This window comes from Accipiter gentilis, chromosome 29 (assembly GCF_929443795.1).
Source record: "Accipiter gentilis chromosome 29, bAccGen1.1, whole genome shotgun sequence".
Lineage (NCBI taxonomy): Eukaryota > Metazoa > Chordata > Aves > Accipitriformes > Accipitridae > Astur > Astur gentilis.
Window position 1 is genome coordinate 8,815,429 of NC_064908.1, and position 18,019 is coordinate 8,833,447.

Here is an 18,019-nt window from a genome sequence, read left to right on the forward strand (position 1 = left end):
AAGACAGTGCAGGAGCAGAGCGGGTCAGAACAGGGAGGCAAGTTAGGGATGCTGGCCGCAGCCCGACACTGGGCTGAGCTTGGCCCCAGGCAAGCTCAGGGAGGCACTGAGCCCTTTGCATAGGGCCGCACGCTGCTCTGGCACCCATCGAGGCGAGATGATCCCCGCAGGGCCAGGGAGAGCGATTCCAGGGACTCCCGTGGGGACTTGGGGTGCATCCCCACACATGCGTCAGCACCGGCACGATGCAGCACCCCCGGGATGGGCGATACTCATATCTGTGCTGGCACCGCTTCACTCACTCCGCTGCAAAATCCCTTTTCCCAGTACGGCTGCACTTGTCTGGAAAAGCAAACACGAAACCCTCTACACTGCTAAAGTTCTTGGCCGGCTGATGTAATTCGGCAAGGAAAAACTCCTTCTCCGTTTCCTGAACCCAGCATGACCCTAGCAGCAGTGCCAGGGCAGGACATGCTATTCCCAAAGAGGCAGGAGACCGTCAGCAAGGTCTCACCGGCTGCGCCAGCTGTGGGACAGGCACCACCGGGGCTGTTCCAAATAAACCCGCAGTCGCAACACCCCAGCGGCCACAGCACAGCCAGAGGAGCAGGTCTTGCAACACCGAGTAATGCACCTCCTTAACGTTCCGCTGCCGTCCCAAAACGGCTCACTCCCAAGTCTCCCGGGCAGCCGGGGCCAAGCGCATTGCAGTGACGGAGGCCACGGGACGACTGTGCGGAGGGGTGACCCCCCAAGGGCACCCGATGTCCAAGCGATGCCCAGATCACCCGCAACCTGGGAACCAGCCACTCCTCCTGCATGCTGCTGCGAGGAGGACCCACAAAAACACCGACACCACCGAGGACTGTTAATTCCCGCGCCCCTGATTCCAGAAATGATGACAGTCAGCGGCTCGGGGTTTTCCCGCCTTTACTGCAGAACTTTCCGGGTGATTCAGACGCGGAGCTGAGGGATTTTATATTCTCTCCCAGCTGAAGGAGCCGGGACGCTGCCACCTCCCCGAGGTGCAGCTCTCCCCTCACCCGCCGCCTTACACGGGTTTCCCACGAAACGGACACAAACCGGGGAGATTTTTCCGCCAAGCGGTGACCGGCACCCGAGGGCCGGGGAGCGTGACTCCCGCCGCCCCCGGCCTTGCGAGAGGCCCGAGGGGAAGCCCCCCTCCCTGGGCACGCGGGCAGTGGGAATCCGCCCTGCGCTGAGGCACGGGGCAGGCCCCACGCCGCCCTCTCTCGCCCCGGGGGCGTCCGGGAACCGATGCGGGCGGCCAAGGCCGCGGGGAGTCGCTGACGCAGCCACGACAGCCCGCCGCGAACCACCGCCCCCGCCACGGAGCATGCCCAGCTCTGCCCAGCCGGGCGCGGCTATTGGTCAGCCATTCTGACAGCGCCGAGAACTAAGCCAGTCCCCTTCTGGGCACCGGGTTATCGGCAGTGTCAGCAGCCTGTCAGAGTGCACAGACGCGTGCCAGCCCGCCTCCACCCTGGCGTGGACTAGCCATTCGGATAGAGAGGAGGCTGATTGCTAGGTTTCTGTGCCTATTGTGAGCAACTGCGTCACCCCTGGATCGCTATTATGCCGAAGTCCACTGAGGAGCCCGAAACCCCGCCCGCTGCGATCGCGCCTCTCCCCGCTAATGAGAGGCCGCCTTTCCTGAAGGGCGTGCGCGCCGCCCTATCGGCGGGCACGGCGGCCGGCCCCGCCTCTGGAGGGGCGGCCCTTGGGCTGTGCCCCCTGAGCGGCGGGCGCGGCCCCGGGCGGAGGCGCACGGCGGCGGGCGGTGTCGGTGCCATGGCGGAGAGCGACTGGGACACGGTCACGGTGCTGCGCAAGAAGGGCCCTAGCGCGGCCCAGGCCAAGTCCAAGCAGGTCAGCGGGTGGCTCGTGATGGGGAGCAGCGGAGCGGCCTGGGCCTGGGTCTGGGCCTGGGCCTAGGCCTAGGCCAGGCGCAGCCGAGGCCCGGGCGAGCCTGCGGCAGGACCTGGCTGATGCTGAGGGGGCGACTCCAGATAGTGGAGCGCTCACCTCGGCACCTTTACTCTCCCCAGGCGATCCTGGCGGCCCAGCGGCGCGGAGAGGACGTGGAGACCTCCAAGAAGTGTGGGTATCTCTCGGCCTGGCTCCTCAGACAGCCGGCGGCGGGGGGGAGGCCCAGGGAGCGCGGCCCGGCGCCGGTTCCCTGGCAGCGGTGCGGTGCAAGGCCCCCCCCTCCCAGCCCACGCGAGGCCTGCCTGCCCACCTGGTCCGCCCCACCGAGTCGCTTTAGAAGGCGGTCGCCTGGAAGGGCTGGGGCGTGGGGTGGGGTATGGGGACAGAAGGCAGCACCCCCCAGCTAAGGCAAAGGTCGTCCTAACTGGGGCCGCATAGACTTGAGAACGGCCAGGCACCCGGCGGGGGGGAGAGGTGGGGAGCACCTTGGGGAAGTGGGGAGTGCTCACCTGTAGCTGGCTCCGAGTTTCTGGTTGCCCAGAGGTGAGCTCTGGTTGGTGTCTGAAGAGCGCTCGGGAGAGCTTTCCTGATCACAAAACTTAATTTTTAGTCTTATTTCTCTTGTTGACAACATATGCGTAAGGGTTTCAGTGCCTGTTTATCTTCCTGGGGTGTTGGTCTTTACAAATTCCCTGTTTCCTGTCCAATGTAAATTCTCAGGTTCTCTCACTGTAGGGATAAGATTATGATGGTTGGAAATAAATAAATAACTGATGCTTCAACGAGGTTTGGTCAGCTTTATCAAGAGTGTCAGAGACTAATGTGAGAGAAAGGATTCAAACTATGACTTGAATACTCTTAACTGGAATGAGACAAAATAAATAGCATGTTTTTGAACCTCGGGCTTTCAGCAAAGCTAAGTACAGTTAGAGTTTACTTATAAAAGGCATCAGAGAATTGATTAAAAGCCACTTATTGATGCTGCCTCATACCTGAGCAAACACGGTTCAAGTTCAAATATGAACCCCTCCCACACTGTAGCAGAAACATGCATGTCTGGAGTGAAGTTTGAATGTTAAATCCCCAAGCAACAGCAAGATCTTGCCTATCTGGAGTGATGTGAAGTAGAGAAAGGGGAGGGCTCTGCATGGTTGTGTTTAGACATCAGCATTAACAGGATTAAGATGACATGGGCTCTGACGGGCAGGATCCGGTTGCGATCAGTGGTGATGTTGGCATGTTGAAATCTTGAAAGCTCCCTGGGACCCTGGGCAGCTGAGTACTTAGAAAAAGCACTTTGATACTTTTTGGCACAGCTCTGAGCCTTGTTTTGTTGTTTGTCCTTGCTGGTTTTTTTTTGTTGTTGTTTTTTTTTTTTTTTTTTTGTTCTTGCTTTGAATGATAGGGGCAGCAGGCCAAAACAAACAACACTTTATTACAAAGAACACAGCCAAGCTCGACCGAGAAACAGAAGAGCTGCACCATGACAGAGTTCCCCTGGAGGTGGGCAAAGTGATCCAGCAGGGCCGACAGAGCAAGGGCATGACACAGAAGGACTTGGCCACAGTGAGTATGGCCAGGGCCCACTGGCCTCTGCTTCCCCTCTACTGAGGCAGGTCTAGGCACCTTGAGGTGAAGGTGGACACTTTTCCTGTCCCCTCATGGGCAGCTGCAGCGGGATGGTATCATGAGCAGGAAGTTTGGTGAATGCAACATCTGTGATGTCTGATCTCCAGGCAGCATTAGTTATCTAGGAAATGTTTTAAGGGTTTATTATCTGTGCAGCCCATGAACACCTGCTTGGAGATGGAGCATTGTTGCAGCTGGTGAGCTGTGAGGCCTTTTTTTTTTTCCTCTGTCCTCCCATCAACTCAGCACTGATGTGAGGTTTTTTGTACCATCTGGGCCTGACACAGTGTTCAGAAGCTCACTGCTGTTTTAATGAACAGCAATACATAGTGCTACTGCTCCTCCTGGGAGGCTGAAGGAAGTAGAAGTCTGTCCAGGATGGGTGTCACCGTCATTGTGACACTTGAATAGTGGAGGGAGGATATAGTTGTGGTGGAGTAAGCCTGGAAATGGCACATTGTCTTCCAATCCTGGCATAATTAGAGGCTGTTATCTGTGTGAGTATGGGGCGGGCTGGTGCTGAGTGTTTGCTGTGTATGGAGCCAGTGTTTGAGACGCATCCTCTCTTTTTAGAAAATCAATGAAAAACCACAAGTTATTGCTGACTATGAATCGGGAAGAGCAATCCCCAATAACCAGGTTATGGGCAAGATCGAAAGAGCCATTGGTAAGTTAAGAAAGGAGACTTCAAAAGTAATGACAATGTTTTCAGTGCCTAGGAGGGATGATTTGGTTTAAGACATTTACATTTTCCATGTCAGGAACAGTTGCTGGCAGTAGGTTATTGTGGGTGTGGTGTCATTAAGCTGTGTTCTGATAAAACTCAGATCTGCTGACTGAAACCAGAACTTGGAGCTCTTGTTCTCCTTTGTTCTTCATGCCCTGGGGACCACCCCTGTATGCTGTCCCTCTCAAAATCAGTGAGACCCATGAAGGCGTGATTATACTTGGGAAAGTTATCTTGCAGCCACTAGTGTTGATGTTACTCTTCTAGGCTGGTTCAGATAGTGTTTTCTAGGAAGATAGTTGGAGTGCGAGCAAGAATTGGAGCTTTGGCTGAAACTGGTCTGGTGCTCCTAGAAATTGAAGAAGGATTCTCCCTAACTCTGGTTCCCCTGCCCTCTTTTGGATGTTCTCTTCCTTATAGCAAAAATTTGAGGAAATAGTTATCAGGTGAATGATCGAGTGTTGATGGCAGCTGATGGTGGTCGTCTCCATTGTCTTATTCCAGGCCTTAAACTGCGTGGGAAGGATATTGGAAAACCGCTGGAAACCGGCCCCAAAGGGAAATGACAACAAAGCCTCGAAATCAGTTTGTTCAGACTGATCTCGTCTGGCTGGTTCTCCTTAACCACCAGAATCTTTGTATTGCCAAGCTGAACAAGAGGGTTTCAGACTTGCTTTGGGGGGGAAATCTGCTGAATCTGTACCTGCTGTAAAAAGGCAACCTTAAAGAAGCGATTTTCCTGATTTTGTTTTTCCTTCCTCCTTTCCAGAGATTGAGGAACTAAACCCAAAAAATACCGCATTGATTTGCCAGAAAACATGTGCGTCTTGGTGTTTAGAAGCAGCTAATGTTAAGACTGGGGTGGTCTGAAATGTCATCATTTAATTGGAACAATTTGGGGGATGGGTGGGTTATATTATATATAAATAATTTGGGAGAGTTGGGGCTTGATCAGTGTCTGCATTTGAAATGATGACTCAGTCACTGCATCACAGTGACATTTTTGTTTGTTCCTTCCAGCCTGTTTTAAAGAGATCTATAATAAAGTTTGATACCCTTCAGTTGCACAGGGTAGTTGCTGTGTGTTTATCAGCCGGTAGTAAATGTTGTGGTTGGGTGTGACTGGAGCTGCAGCACCCTCTTCCTTCTGGAAGCATAATTAATGGGACTACCTGGAGTGTCAGGGGTAATGGCTGGGGCTGTCACAGCCTTCCTGGCTGCTCTGCTCCCTTCCCTGTCAGTGAGGACTGCAGCTTTGGCTTGCAGCCTAGAGATGAAATCAATGCTGTGGTTTTATCTTGTGCGGAGGTGAGTAGAGTCTCTGTGGAGTTTTACAGAGCAAGGTGGATGTGGAGACACTCAGTCGGGCATTTGTATGAAGCCTGAGCCCTCCTTACCTCTCTCCTCCGTCCTTACCCAGCTCCCACCAGCACAGCTTTGCTACGGGGCTCATTCCTGCAGGGCACTGCCAGGACAGTGCTGTGGTGGAGCTGTAGGGATGCCACTCAGTTTGACTGTGGCATAACCTAAGTGGGACAGAGCTGAAGGGAGAGCTGTCTGCAGCAGGGTGAGAGGAAGAACATGCTTTGGCTTTGGTCACAAACTGGGAAAGCAGGATGCCCTGATCCCCTCTGGACCAGCATGGGGGGTTGAGGAGAGCAGGATCGCTGATGGCCTGCTCACCCACGCAGAGGCTGAACGGGTCTGTTGGCTGTGGTACTTGGGTGGCAGGTTTGGCCATGGGCTGCTTTGGAGTTGCACAGTATTAAATTAAGTTTTGAAAGCTGGGGGGGGAAGAGAGGGGTCCTGGGCTCAGGGTGGCCTGGGTGTGGGTGTGGGAACCTGGGCCCTGAGCCCAGCCTGCACCTCAGGAACGTTTTTCTTTTTCCCAGTGACATTTAAATGCAAATTATCAAGAGCCCTTGAAAGGTGCGTGGGCAGTCCTGCAGTAGGTGGGCTACAGGGGAGTCAGAGCTGCTCTCTGCCCTCAGCTGTGCTGCGTGGTGCCCCCCATGCTGCTCCCTGCCCTCAAGGCCACCTCTCTACCCTCCCCTCCCCACCCCACCCCCACCCCACCCCCACCCCTGCTAAAACCAGCCAGAAGCACTGGGTTTCATCCTCATGGTGGCTCTGTGTCCTGGGAGCTCTTGTGCTTAATCCTGGATGTGGGAAGGGGCTCGTGCCCCATGCAGCACCCATGGATCTGCTCAGCCTGGGGGGGGCCACGACTGCATGCTTTGCCCCCTTCCACATTCAGGACCCTGTTTGGATGAGGATGGCCACTGCAAGAAGCTCCTGCTGACAGCACCTGTCAAAGCACGGGCACGTCACTACATCTTGGTGCAGAAAGTTCATGTTACAAAAGACAAAATTGCTTTTCCCGAGCGCTTGGAGGTAGTGGAGGCAGCAGCACGTCCCTCTGAACGGCCGGCACCCCGGGGTGAGCCCCCGTGGCAGCTCCCTGATGTCATATGCTGAAGGCCAGATCTGGCTGCTGGAGTGTGAGGTCTTGCTGGAGGGATGCTGTGCCCTGCATAAGCCTGGCAGGCGTGAGGAGGTAATTACTGCTGTTGGCTTATTATTTCAATTCTCATCCCCTTCTTTTGGCACTGGAGATATAATGACCTTGTCCTGTAAAGAAAGGTGAACGGGAATCGGTTACAATAAGTGTAGGCTGTGTCTAATTTGAAATACAAGGACTTCTTCCAGGCTGCAGAGGGGAGAACGTGCTCTCCAGCCCACCGTGACCCCAGCAGAAGAACCAAACCCCTCAGCGTACCCGGAGGGCCCCACATCCTCTTTTGGGGTCAGTCCTGGGGCCAGTGGCTCTGCTGGGGACTATGTGGTACCAAACCCATCAAAGGAAACTGTAGGTTAAGCTGCCTGTCATGGTTTTGAGTTGGTGGCTTGAAGAGGATGAGCAATGTTTGCACAACCCGCTCCCTACAGGGCTCTGCGGAGGAGGATCGCAGCCTCAGCTCTTTCTGGAGTGACTGCCTGACGGCAGCAGCAGCATTTCTAGGTCAGTCCTACAGCCCAGGGTCACTTGTTTGCCAGCAACCAGATAAGAGGCAAAGATCTTTGCACCTCCCTGATGTGTTGGCAGAGTGTGGGCTCAGGGGGAGCCCACCAGGATTTGCTGAACCTTCAGGAAAATGCTGTTTTGGCGCGGTTGGGGGCAAGCCGGAAAGCCCTTCAGCCCTGTCCTTACATCTCGAAAAGTGATGTTGTCGAAGCCCTGTGGAGTGTTGCTCTCCGCTGGCGTCCCGCTCACCAGCCCTCGCCGCTTCAGCCAGTACCAGCCTCCAGCAGCCACCAGCGCCAGGGTGATGACAGCCAGGAGAAGACCGAGCACCACCTCTGGCACAAAGCTGCCAGAGGAGTTCTCTGCAGGGAGAGGAGACGCTGCCAGGCTCAACCCCCTGCCCAGGAGAGCTGGCTCCAGCCCCAGCCTCAGTGCCAGCACCCCGACTGGTGCTTGGTCAACTTTTGACAGCCAGAACCTGCCCCGCACCTTCCACTGGCAGCTCCTGGCTGGAATGGCAGCCCCTCCCAGCGCTGTACAAGAAGTCATCCAGCGCCACTGTCCCCTCCATCGGCCACCTCCGTGTGGTGACCTCAAAGATGATCTGCAGGGGAAGATGGGATCTCAGGGGGTGACACATGGGGAGGGCACCCTGCACCCCCGGAGGGTACCCTGCACCCCAGGGTGGCCTCGCTCACCTGGAACTCACTGGGGCTCTGCACAGGCACCACACCGCCCCGCCAGCCCTGGCTCTGGTGCCCCACCACGGTCCACACTGTGCGTTGCCCCGCCACGCTGTGCAGCATCACCCGCAGCTCCCCACAGGCTGCAACATGGTGGGGAACAGGCACCCTGACATCAGTGGCTGTCTGGAGGCCCCCCAAGAACCTCCAAGCCCTCCCAGACATGCCATCTTCTGCTGGGATGGCAGCACCCAGCAGGAATGGGCCATCCCCACTTCCTAGGCAGAGCTGAACATGGTCCCACTGGTGGGGAGGGGGTTTTCAGCCCCTGACTGAGCCCTCTGCTCCTATCATGGGCTCATGACACCTCCCAAGGGACAGCACCTCCTCCCTGCCCCTGCAGCACTTACAGAGGTGCTCTGGGATGTCCATGTGGTACCAGAACTGCAGGCAGGAGTTGGCAGTAGCAGGCAGATGCTGGCTCTCCAGCCGGGCAGTGGTGCCCCCTGGGCCCAGCACACTGGTGTCAAAGTGCACGTAGTGACCTGGATGGGCAGGGACAGAGTGCAGGGTGTCCCCAGTTGTGCAGCCCACCCTGTGCGTCCTGCTCTCTGCACCCCCCCCCCAGCCCCGCTCCTCACTGCTTTTGGGACCAAGTGGTCCCTCTCAGGTGGGGAGGGGACAGGGATGCTGTGGAGCCAGGCCCCCCCTGGGATGTCACCCATGAATGTCCCCCCATCCATCCCCAGATCCTCTTCCTCACTCTGGCCATGCCAGGGTGCCCTGGGAGCGATGGGTGTTTCCTACCGTTCCTTGTGCCCAGGGTGTGATCCTGCTCAGGGCTGGGGTACTTGGCAAGGGGGACCCCGCTCTTCCAGCCCCAGGCAAAGCTGTGCAGGCGGGGGTCTGAGGGGCTGCTCCAGCCGCACATGTCCCGCTCAAAGTCACAGGACACTGGGAGGAAAGGGGGGGGGCTGTGACGCACCCAGTACTGCAGGCACCCGCTGGCCTGTGCAGCCTGGTGGGAGATGGGGCATCTGGGGTGGGGGGGAAGCCCCCAGTCCCCTCCCCACCACCCCCAGCTTTGGGCCAGGCCAAGCCCAGGGCAGAAGCAGGGTGCCCAGTGGCCACGGCAGAGCCATGATGGATGGGACAGACTGTCCCCATCCCCATGGCTGCGTGCCCTCATGGGGTGTCCTGTCCCCCTCTGTCCGGTCCATGGTGCCCCCACGGCACAGGCTCTCACCTGGCTCGGGGCAGGCTCCATCCGACACGTGCAGGTCATCCAGAGCGATGTACCCGTGGTTGCCCCCAGCTCCCACCGCCTCGAATATTGCCTGCCGGAGGTGGGCAGGGTGGCACACTGAGGTTGGCAGCTGCCATGCACCCCTCATCAGCCACAGCCTGTCCCCTTCCTGGCAGAGAGGTCCCCGGCACCCGGCTCCATCTCACCTGCCAGTCCCCATCCGGCCAGACGGTGACGTGGCCGCGATGCCAGGCGTCCCCCTCCATGGTGCTTATGCCCATCACCTTTCTCCGCACCCCGCTCTGCTCCACAAAGACCCCAAGGAAGCCTGCCCAAGGCACCCACCATGGAGCAGGGATCCAGGGCCGTGCTATGCGGGGATGCCCCCCGCATCCGGAGGCGCCGCCATGGGCCTCAGGGAGGATCGCGGTGCTCACCTGGGGTCCTGGCGCTCAGCTGGTACCAGAAGGCCAGGCACTGGGCAGGCGCAGAGGGCTGGTAGGGCTGGGAGGTGAGGGCAGCTGCGTGCCCCGCAGGCAGGGAGTCCCTGCCCGTGCTCACCACCATATAATGGCCTGGGGGAGAGAAGCCCCTGTGCCGTGACCCCTGCCCAGCCCTGCTGGGGGGAGCACCAGAGGACCACGGGGGCTAGGGATCTCCCCCAGGTTGGGGAGTCCTGGGGCTTGGAAACTCGGGGTTTGGGGAAGCCCCAGGTTTGGGGAGCCATGTACAGTAGTGACCTCTGCACATCCTGGGCAGGGCAGGCAGGGAGGGTGGGCAGGGCAGGCAGGACTCAAGGCAGATGGGCAGGGAAGGCAAGCAGGATATAGGGCAGGGAAGGCAAGCAGGGTATAGGGCAGGGAAGGCAAGCAGGGTATAGGGCAGGCAGGTAGGCAGGGCTGGCATGGAGGACTGGAATGGCACTCAGGGCAGGCAGGACACTCAGGGCAGGCAGCACGGCTCCCCCAGAGCCCCAGGAAGCCATGGCCCTGGTACCTGTGGCAGTGCCAGTGGTGTGGTCAGCCTGGGGCCCGGCAGAGGTGCCAGTGCCGTTGCTCTGCCGCAGCCAGGTGCGCTGCCCGCTGGCTACCAGCCCACAGGCATCCGCCTCGAAGGAGCAGGAGAGCTCAGCCCCACAGGGCCCCGCTGTCAGCGCCAGGTCATCCAGTGCCATGTCCCCCAGGAACCCATCCCGCAGAGCCTCAAAGGCCACCTGCCACCAAGAGAGCGGTGTCAGACAGCCCTGCATCCTGCTGGCACCTGGTGGCATGGTGGGGACCCGGTCCTCACCCGGTACTGCCGCCGGCCCGTGGCAGGCAGCGTTGCCCATCCCTGGTGCCAAACACTGCCCTGGGTCCCCCGTCGGGTCCATACCACTGTCTCCTCCACTCCCTCCATTTGCAGCTTGAGGTTTAGGGTGCCTGGGCAGATGGTAGCCTCAGGCAGCCATCCTGCATCCCTTGGGGACCCCGCTGTCCCCAGGGGAGCACAGCCCAGCTGGGGCATCCCCAGGAGGATGCCATGGGGCTGCATACCAATCTGCGGGCCAGCCAGGCGGTACCAGAAGGAGAGGCAGTGTAGGGTGGCAATGGGCTCCTGGCGGTAGGTGACAAGCTGTGCCCTCTGCCCACGGCTCCACGGCGCAGTGGGGTCCGCAGCCATGAAGTAGCCTGAGTGTCGGGGACAGCCATGGTGGAGGGGACAAGGGCATGGATGGGTGCTCCGAGCTGTGCCCGCATCACCCACACCCTAGTCCTGGATCCGGGTGCCCCTGGGCTGCCCCGGCCGAGCTCGCCCTGAGGGCATGGAGCTGCTTGGAGTGCAGGGCACATCTCAGCCTTTGGGACAAGAGGCTGCGGGGTGCCCTGGGCTGCCCAGGGTCCCCAGGAGAGGAGCCAGACCCTTACCCAAGCCAGTAGTGTGGTCGGAGCCCTGCCCCTGCCCTGTGCCCATATGCCATTTGAAGTCACTGGACTGATCCTGGTACCAGCCGCACATTCCCCTCTCGAAGTTGCAGGACAGCGCTGGCCGGAGAGAGGTGATAGTGGTGAGGGAGTGGGGATAAGGCACCGCAAAAGAAAATGGGTCCCTCAAATGTCCCTTTTCCTCTGCTCCCCTGCCCCACTCCCCAGGTTCACCCCATGCAGGTGTCCTGGGACTGGATGTGTGCTCAGCCCTGGCCTAAGGGCTTCTGCACCATGGTCCTGTCCCTGGGCTGGGGACAGGGTGACAGTCACCAGGCAGCCCCCATGGGACCATTATCCATCTCTGCAGGCAGGGGGCCAGGGTCCCCTCCTGCCCACGGCCGTCCTCCCTGCCCACGCGCTGCTGGCCGTACCCGTGGCCCCGGGTGGCACCATGTCAAGGTGGCATTGCACAAATGTCACGTTATCGATCGCGGCGCTCTCTGAGTCTTGCAGATCCACCAGCCCCAGCAGCTCAACCTGGGGGCAGCGTGGAGGTGGCAGTGAGCCCAGGGTGCCTGGCAGCACTGGTACTGCCCTACCAGCAGCCAACCAGGCTGGTCCCTGTGCCCCTGGGCGCACCTGGAAGGGTCGGGTCCTTTCTCCCAGTGGGACATGGACACGTCCCCTGGCTGTGCCGCTGTGCCCCTGCATGTGCCAGGCCAGGTGGGTGGTGCCAATGGTGTGATCCACTACGCTGATGGTGAGGAAGCCTGGCACGAGAAGCGGTGCAGGGTCTGCAGACACCAGCAGCCCCTGGCTGCCTGCTGGAGCTCCCCATGGCCCCTGTACCCACGCAGCCCACAGTCAAAGGGGACAGAGGTGGGGACAGGGACACCCTGGCTCCAGAACAGTGTAATGGGGCAGAGCGGGGCTGGGAGAGGCAGCAAAGTCAGGCAGGCATGGGGGGCTCTGCCCTGTGCCAGGGTGGGTCAGGGAGCAGGCAGGGCACCCTAGGGATGACCAGGGGCGGGAGGGGGAGCAGGGAGCAGGCAGGGCACCCCGGGGCTGGACAGGGGGGTTACCTTTGGGGCTGCTGTGGATGTGGTAGCTCATCTCCATGGCACAGGCAGGGCCAGAGGGGCCCAGAAGCGGTGTGCGTGCCCTCGCAGCAGCCACCATTTGTCCTTCTCCTGCCTGGAGGGCCAGGAAAGCCCCTGGGCATGGAAATACTCTGAGAGGTTGGGGCAGGGGCCCCACATCCCTGGCAGCATCCCCAGCCCAGCACCCTGCCCAGGCATCACCGCCACCCATGTTGCAGTGGCACCCATCCACCCCAGCCAGGCGGGAGCAGAGATCCCTGCACCCTGGGAGCTCCCATGGCACTGGGGACCACAGACCATTGTCTGGGTGGTGGGAACAGCCTCACCTACGAGGATGGTATCAGCAGGCTTAGTGGCCCTCTGCACACCCCAGCGCAGCTGCCCCACACTGACATCGTGCCAGCCCCCAGCCCCGGCCTCGAAGGTGGTTGCTCCTGCAAAAGCTCAGGCTCAGCCCTGCTGGGCCACCGTGCTTCTCGGGGGTTGCGCAGGCACACGCATCCCCCAGCCGTGCCAGCCAAGGCATGCCTGTGTCCCCTCCACCTCCTGGCTACCGGGCTGCCTGGTGCCTGCCTGTGGCTCTCACCGCAGCGCTTCTCGTCGGAGCCATCGGCACACGTCTCAGCGAAGTCGCAGGCCAGCTCTGTGGCGATGCAGCCCCCGCTGTCGCAGGCCACCTCCTCAGCTGTGCAGGGTCCAGCACCCGCCTGGTTCAGCAGTGTGGTCAAAGGCTTCTCTGATGGCGAAACACCCCGGGATGGAGAGTGGTGGTGAGAGGGCCAGGCAGCATCATCAGCATCACCCCTTCAAGCCTCAGTCCCCTGTCCCTGAGAATCTCCCTGGCTCTCCATTTCCCCCAGCCCATCCCTACCCTGCCCTGCCCTCTGCCACCAGACAAAGGGGACCAAGGGGGTTGGTGAGAACTGCCTGTGTGACTTGGCTCGGGCAGGAGGTTTTGGTGCAGGGAATGACAGCCCAGGTTGTGGGCCCCAGGGCAAGTGCTTGCCATTCTGCACCCAGGATGGTCACCATGATGAGCAGAGGGATGGGCAGACACTGCGGTGGGTCCTTTAGGGATGGTGCCATGGGCATAGACACCTGGGGACCGCTGCCCACACTGGAGCAGGGGTGAGGGATGGCTGCCCTCCATCTCACCCTGCTCCTGCACGCAGCCCGGAGACAGGATCAGGTCATCGATGGCCACAGTCCCCATGCTGCCGGTCACCCCCTCGATCAGCACCTGCAGGGAAGCACCATGCCAGCAACATCAACATGGGGTTTTGCATGATATGGAGGGGCCAGGCAGTGGTGCTGGGCAGGGGGGACACTGGGGAGCTGCAGGATGGGGAAAACCCAGCTCCTGTGATCGGTTGACATGTGCTTCCCCCAGGAAGGGGCTCGGTGGGAGCAGGAGCAATGCTGCAGCTGGAAGGGGTGCATGGGGTGGGCTGGCAGGGCCACTGTGGGCTTGGGGTGATGGTGTTGCCCCTGCACACAGCCATGGCCTGTGGCTGCCCAGGAGGGGTGTTGGGGTGCCCTCCACGGCCAGCTGGCAGGGGGTTGGGTTGTGTGGGTGGCCATGGGGGACAGGACAGTGGGAAGGCATGGCGTGACATGGGATGGCTGAAGACACCCCACCCCCCATGCTTTCCAGTGGTGTAGTCCCTGGGCTGGGTGGACTGGTAGGGGGATTTGGAAGCGTGGGCATAGGGACACAAGGGTGGCACATGCCAGCACCAGAGGTTCAGCTCTGGTGTCTAGTTCCAAGTTCAACCCTGATCCCATGGGTGCATACTGGGGGTGGCCCTGTGCCCCTCGCCCCGCAGGCAGGCCAGCTTGCCCCAGCATGGCACCAGCCTACCTTGAAGCTCTCTGTTGTGTTGAAGTCCACTCTCTCCCGGACCCAGCAGCTGCCCAGGTCCCCTGTCCTCTCCCTCACCAGGTGCTTGGTGGAGCTGGTCATGTAGGAGATGCTGAGGCTGCTGGTGGCCGAGCCATGGAGGTGGCAGTACAGTACGAGCTGGGGATGGGGGTGGAGAGAAAGCCCTGAAGCCCCACGGCAGGGGCATGCAGCCCCCCTGCACCCCATGGCATGGCTGCTGCCTCACGGGATGCTCACAAAGATGGGGCTGGAAGAGCTCAGACCTTCCAACAGGCACCACAGTTGCAAGCAAACCACCCTCAAAAACCCACTGCTTATCCCCAGCAAAGGGCCAACTGCAGCCCCAGCCCCATGCGGGTGTCCCCACAGCTGGGGACCCCGTGCCCCACCACCACCATGCCCACACGGTCTGTGACACAGGGTCCTGGCTGTGACTCACGGAGCAGGAGTTGGTGGCCTGGAAAGTGGGACTGCTGAGCCGGGCCAGGCTGCTGGCCCCCGTGGCTGAGGTGCTGCCCACGTGGAGGAAAAAACCTGCAGGAGATGTCAGGAAGGGGCTGAGTGGCGCCAGGTCAGGCATGCAGGTGCAAGACACTGTTTTCCCAGCACAGCCTTAAGCCAAGCCCAGGTGCGTGTTGCCCCAGGGGCAGGATGGCACATCTTCCCCAGGGCCAGTGATATCCCAGGGACCTGCTGCGGGACTCCTCTGGGGTGCTGGTGCCCAGCCACGTACCTGCCCTGCTGTTATTGCTGTGGTCCCGGGTTGGGATACCGTATGCGGTCCCCAGGTTCAGGCTCGTGTTTCTCTCCCACGCCGGCTGCCCAACCTCCACCTCCCAGCTGCAGAGATTTTGCTCAAAGGAGCAGAGGGTGAAGGACTCTGCAGGGAGGGAGGCAGAGCAGATTGACCCAGGGACTGGGGGGTCCCAGCCCTCCCCCCAACAGGGAGGTCCCTGCAATGGGCTGGGCTGATGCCACTCCTTCGCAAAACCCTTGGGGTGATTTTGCCCCTCCAATTGGACAGCCATGCGGCAGAGCTGGGGTAACCCCTGCCAGCCCCACGGCCTGGCTTTCCCCCACCAGGGCAGACCCTTAGCCCATCCGTGTGGTCAGCAGACTGGTGGGCAGGACCCCCTCCCCAGGGCCAGGGATGCTCACTGCACCACGTTGCATCCTCGTCCGATCTGTCTCCACAGTCATCGGTGCCATCACAGAAGCGGTGTTGTGCCAGGCAGAAGCCCCGGCTGCAGCGGCTCTCCTCCGCCCCACAGACCTGCTGCCCAGGCTCTGGGGTGGTGGGACACGCCGTCAGCAAACGGCTGGCCTCGCATGGATGCCAGCACATGCTAGGCTCCCCTCACACCCTTCCCTGGTGTTGCTCAAGGGACAGACTTTCACTACCTGCCCCACACTTCGGCCAGGGTAAGAAACAGTGGGCAGTGAGAGAGCTCCCCCAGGGTGCAAAGCCCAAACCAATTCCCCCAGGGATCCCTGCTCACGTCTCATCCCAGCAGATGCAGGACTCACCCTGCAAGCCGCAGTTCCTGAAGATGATGTCATCGAGCGCCAGCTCTGCCCCGCACGTGGGCGGTTGTGTCAGGGAGAAGATGAGCTGCCGATGAGAGGATGAGGATGGCATGAGCTGAGCATCTGCCTGAGCTGCCAGGGCATCCTCGGCTCCTGGTGCATCACCTGGCTCCTCTGGCCCCAGCTTGTGGGGATGATGCCCAGGTACCGACACTGCCCTGTCTCACCTGGAACCGCTCTGCAATCCGACCTGGGTAGGCGACCAGCTGGTGCCAGCCCTCGCCTCCATGCTCGGGGCTCTGCCACAGCCCCACCACCTCATCCCTGTATGCCATGGCCAAGCGCAGCAGCGGCCGCTCTGTCTGGTTGAGCCCTGCAGGGAGCCCCAAAACATGGCCCTTGGCACTGGGCACGGGGATGAACTGTACCCCACCAGCTCTGGGGAGCAGAGCCGGGACCCCTGGGTCCCGCCAGCTCTGCTTGCGGAGCTTGGAAGAGGCGAGCAGGATGGCAAGGACCCATGTTGAGGTGCCGGTGGCTCTGTCCCTGCCATGGGGGCAGATGGCCCCATCCCTCCCCACTGCCCCCCATCATCACTTTCCTGTGCCTGGTACCCCGAGGCCCATCTGTGCCCGACATGGGCACCCTCACCGCTTCCTGAGAGGTGGTACCAGGCCCTGATCTCGCACGTGGCAGCTGCTTCCTGCATCACTGGTGACCTGAGCCAGGCTGTGGCCATGGTCTTTGCCGGGGGGTACACGGTCACCATGAACCACCCTAGGGAGGGCAGAGAGCAGAGCAGGGGCTGCAGCCCCATGGGATGGCACCAGAGCTGCAGCCAGCACCGCTCCTGCCCCACCATGGGTCTGCTCCATCCCCTGCACCCTACAAGGATGGGTGTTCTGGCACCCTGGCTTCAGGGTACCCATGACACAGAGGTGCGGTGCTGTGGGTGCCTGGACCCCACTCACCAGCCGAGTAGCCCCCACTTACCCAAGTCGGTGCCCACGGTGTGGTCTGAGTGGGGCCCCGTGCCCCATGTGGCCAGGCTGGCCCGGCCCCGCACCCATCTGTAAGCTGAGGTGCTCACATCCTGCCAGCCACAGTTGCCTTCCTCAAAATCACAGGTGAAGGGGGTGCCCAGCACCGCCGAGCCCCGCAGGTACCCTGAGGGTGGGTGGATGGGGAATCAGGGCAGGCTGGCTCCACCCTGGGGACCTGCACCCATCCTGGGAGACCTGCACCCATACTCTAGGGTCCTGTAGCCATCCTGGGGTCCTGCACCCACCTAGAAGAGCTGCATCCAGCCTGGGCACCTGCACCCACCCCAAGGGGCCTAGGCCCACCCTGGGGACCTGCACCCACCCTGAGGACCTGCTCCCACAAGGCCCCCAGCTCCATCACCTGCTCTCGCCCCAGGGGCAGGGCCTGGGAGTGGGGCTGCAGGGCTGGGGGGGCCAGGTACCCACCACACTGATTCTCATCAGAGCAGTCGCTGCAGTCACAGATGAAGTTGCAGAGCTGCTCGGCTGCACTCCTGCAGCTGTTGACAACCATGGAGCCACTGGGGAGGATGGTCCCAGCTATGGGAGAGACAACAGGGCTGAAAAGACCGCAAGTATCTGGACACGGTGCCCATGGCAGGTGACCGAGGGCACACATGTCCTGCAGGTGACATTCGTCTGGGCTCCCCGGTTTGGGACCCTGCTGGGGGAAGTACTGAGCTCTCAGTGGCATCGTCCTTTGGCATTGCCCCTTGCATGGGAACCCCCACCGCTGCCCTGACACCCCACAACTCCCACATCTCCTGCTTTGCCATCTCCCACTGCCAGCCCAGCTCCTGAGCACCCTTGGGGTGCCAGAGCCTGGCAGGCCTGGGGCACTGACCCTCCAGCCTGATATATCACACCCCTGCTCCGAGTCTCAGCCTTTGTTTTGGGGGAAACAGGAAAGTTTGGGCATTTTCCTTCCCATGCTGAGCAAAGCCATCGGCAATGGTGGCTCTGGCACTAGCTTGCCCTGGGGAATCCAGGGCTGATCTTTGCTAGCAGAGCTCAAAGAGTGTTTTGCTGGGCTGTACCTGCCCCAGCTCCCCCCCCTAGAACAGCTCACCCCCCTCCCCCCCCAAGCTGGGGGAAGCAGCGATCCCCATGGCAGCCCCCACCAGGGAGGGACGGAGCCCCTTCCTTCCCTGCAGCGTGACCCCCATATCAGCAGAGAGCTCACCCAGCAGCAGCAGGAGGGTGAGCACCACCGGCCCAGCCATCTCAGCCTCCAGGCTGCAGCAACAGTAAAATGGAGCCAGGAGAGGCACGGGGCCGTCAAGGGACGCCACACCGTGAG

The 18,019-nt window shown here is 60.7% G+C and overlaps 2 protein-coding genes across 2 annotated transcripts; one reads left to right on the plus strand and one right to left on the minus strand.

Annotated features, from left to right (window-relative positions):
- Positions 1 to 1,739: 1,739 nt before the first annotated feature.
- On the plus strand, positions 1,740 to 5,373 carry EDF1 (endothelial differentiation related factor 1). Its single transcript, XM_049832313.1, has 5 exons — positions 1,740 to 1,890; positions 2,070 to 2,121; positions 3,356 to 3,516; positions 4,153 to 4,246; positions 4,811 to 5,373. Exons 1-5 carry the CDS (start codon positions 1,813 to 1,815, stop codon positions 4,870 to 4,872), a joined length of 447 nt encoding a protein of 148 aa, XP_049688270.1. The 5' UTR covers positions 1,740 to 1,812; the 3' UTR covers positions 4,873 to 5,373.
- Positions 5,374 to 6,729: 1,356 nt separating this feature from the next.
- Positions 6,730 to 17,413, minus strand: MAMDC4 (MAM domain containing 4). The gene is made up of 28 exons (XM_049832316.1): positions 17,146 to 17,413; positions 16,670 to 16,843; positions 16,328 to 16,453; positions 15,904 to 16,049; positions 15,677 to 15,761; positions 15,308 to 15,436; positions 14,883 to 15,029; positions 14,589 to 14,683; positions 14,129 to 14,287; positions 13,423 to 13,507; positions 12,854 to 13,003; positions 12,591 to 12,701; positions 12,250 to 12,384; positions 11,807 to 11,937; positions 11,599 to 11,704; positions 11,168 to 11,284; positions 10,796 to 10,930; positions 10,551 to 10,681; positions 10,257 to 10,473; positions 9,698 to 9,835; positions 9,467 to 9,588; positions 9,261 to 9,351; positions 8,822 to 8,968; positions 8,425 to 8,559; positions 8,030 to 8,157; positions 7,821 to 7,935; positions 7,518 to 7,693; positions 6,730 to 6,937 (listed from the first exon to the last, which is right to left on the minus strand). The coding sequence occupies exons 1-28, from the start codon at positions 17,411 to 17,413 to the stop codon at positions 6,890 to 6,892; spliced, it is 3,747 nt and encodes a 1,248-aa protein (XP_049688273.1). The 3' UTR covers positions 6,730 to 6,889.
- Between the last annotated feature and the right edge of the window lie 606 nt (positions 17,414 to 18,019).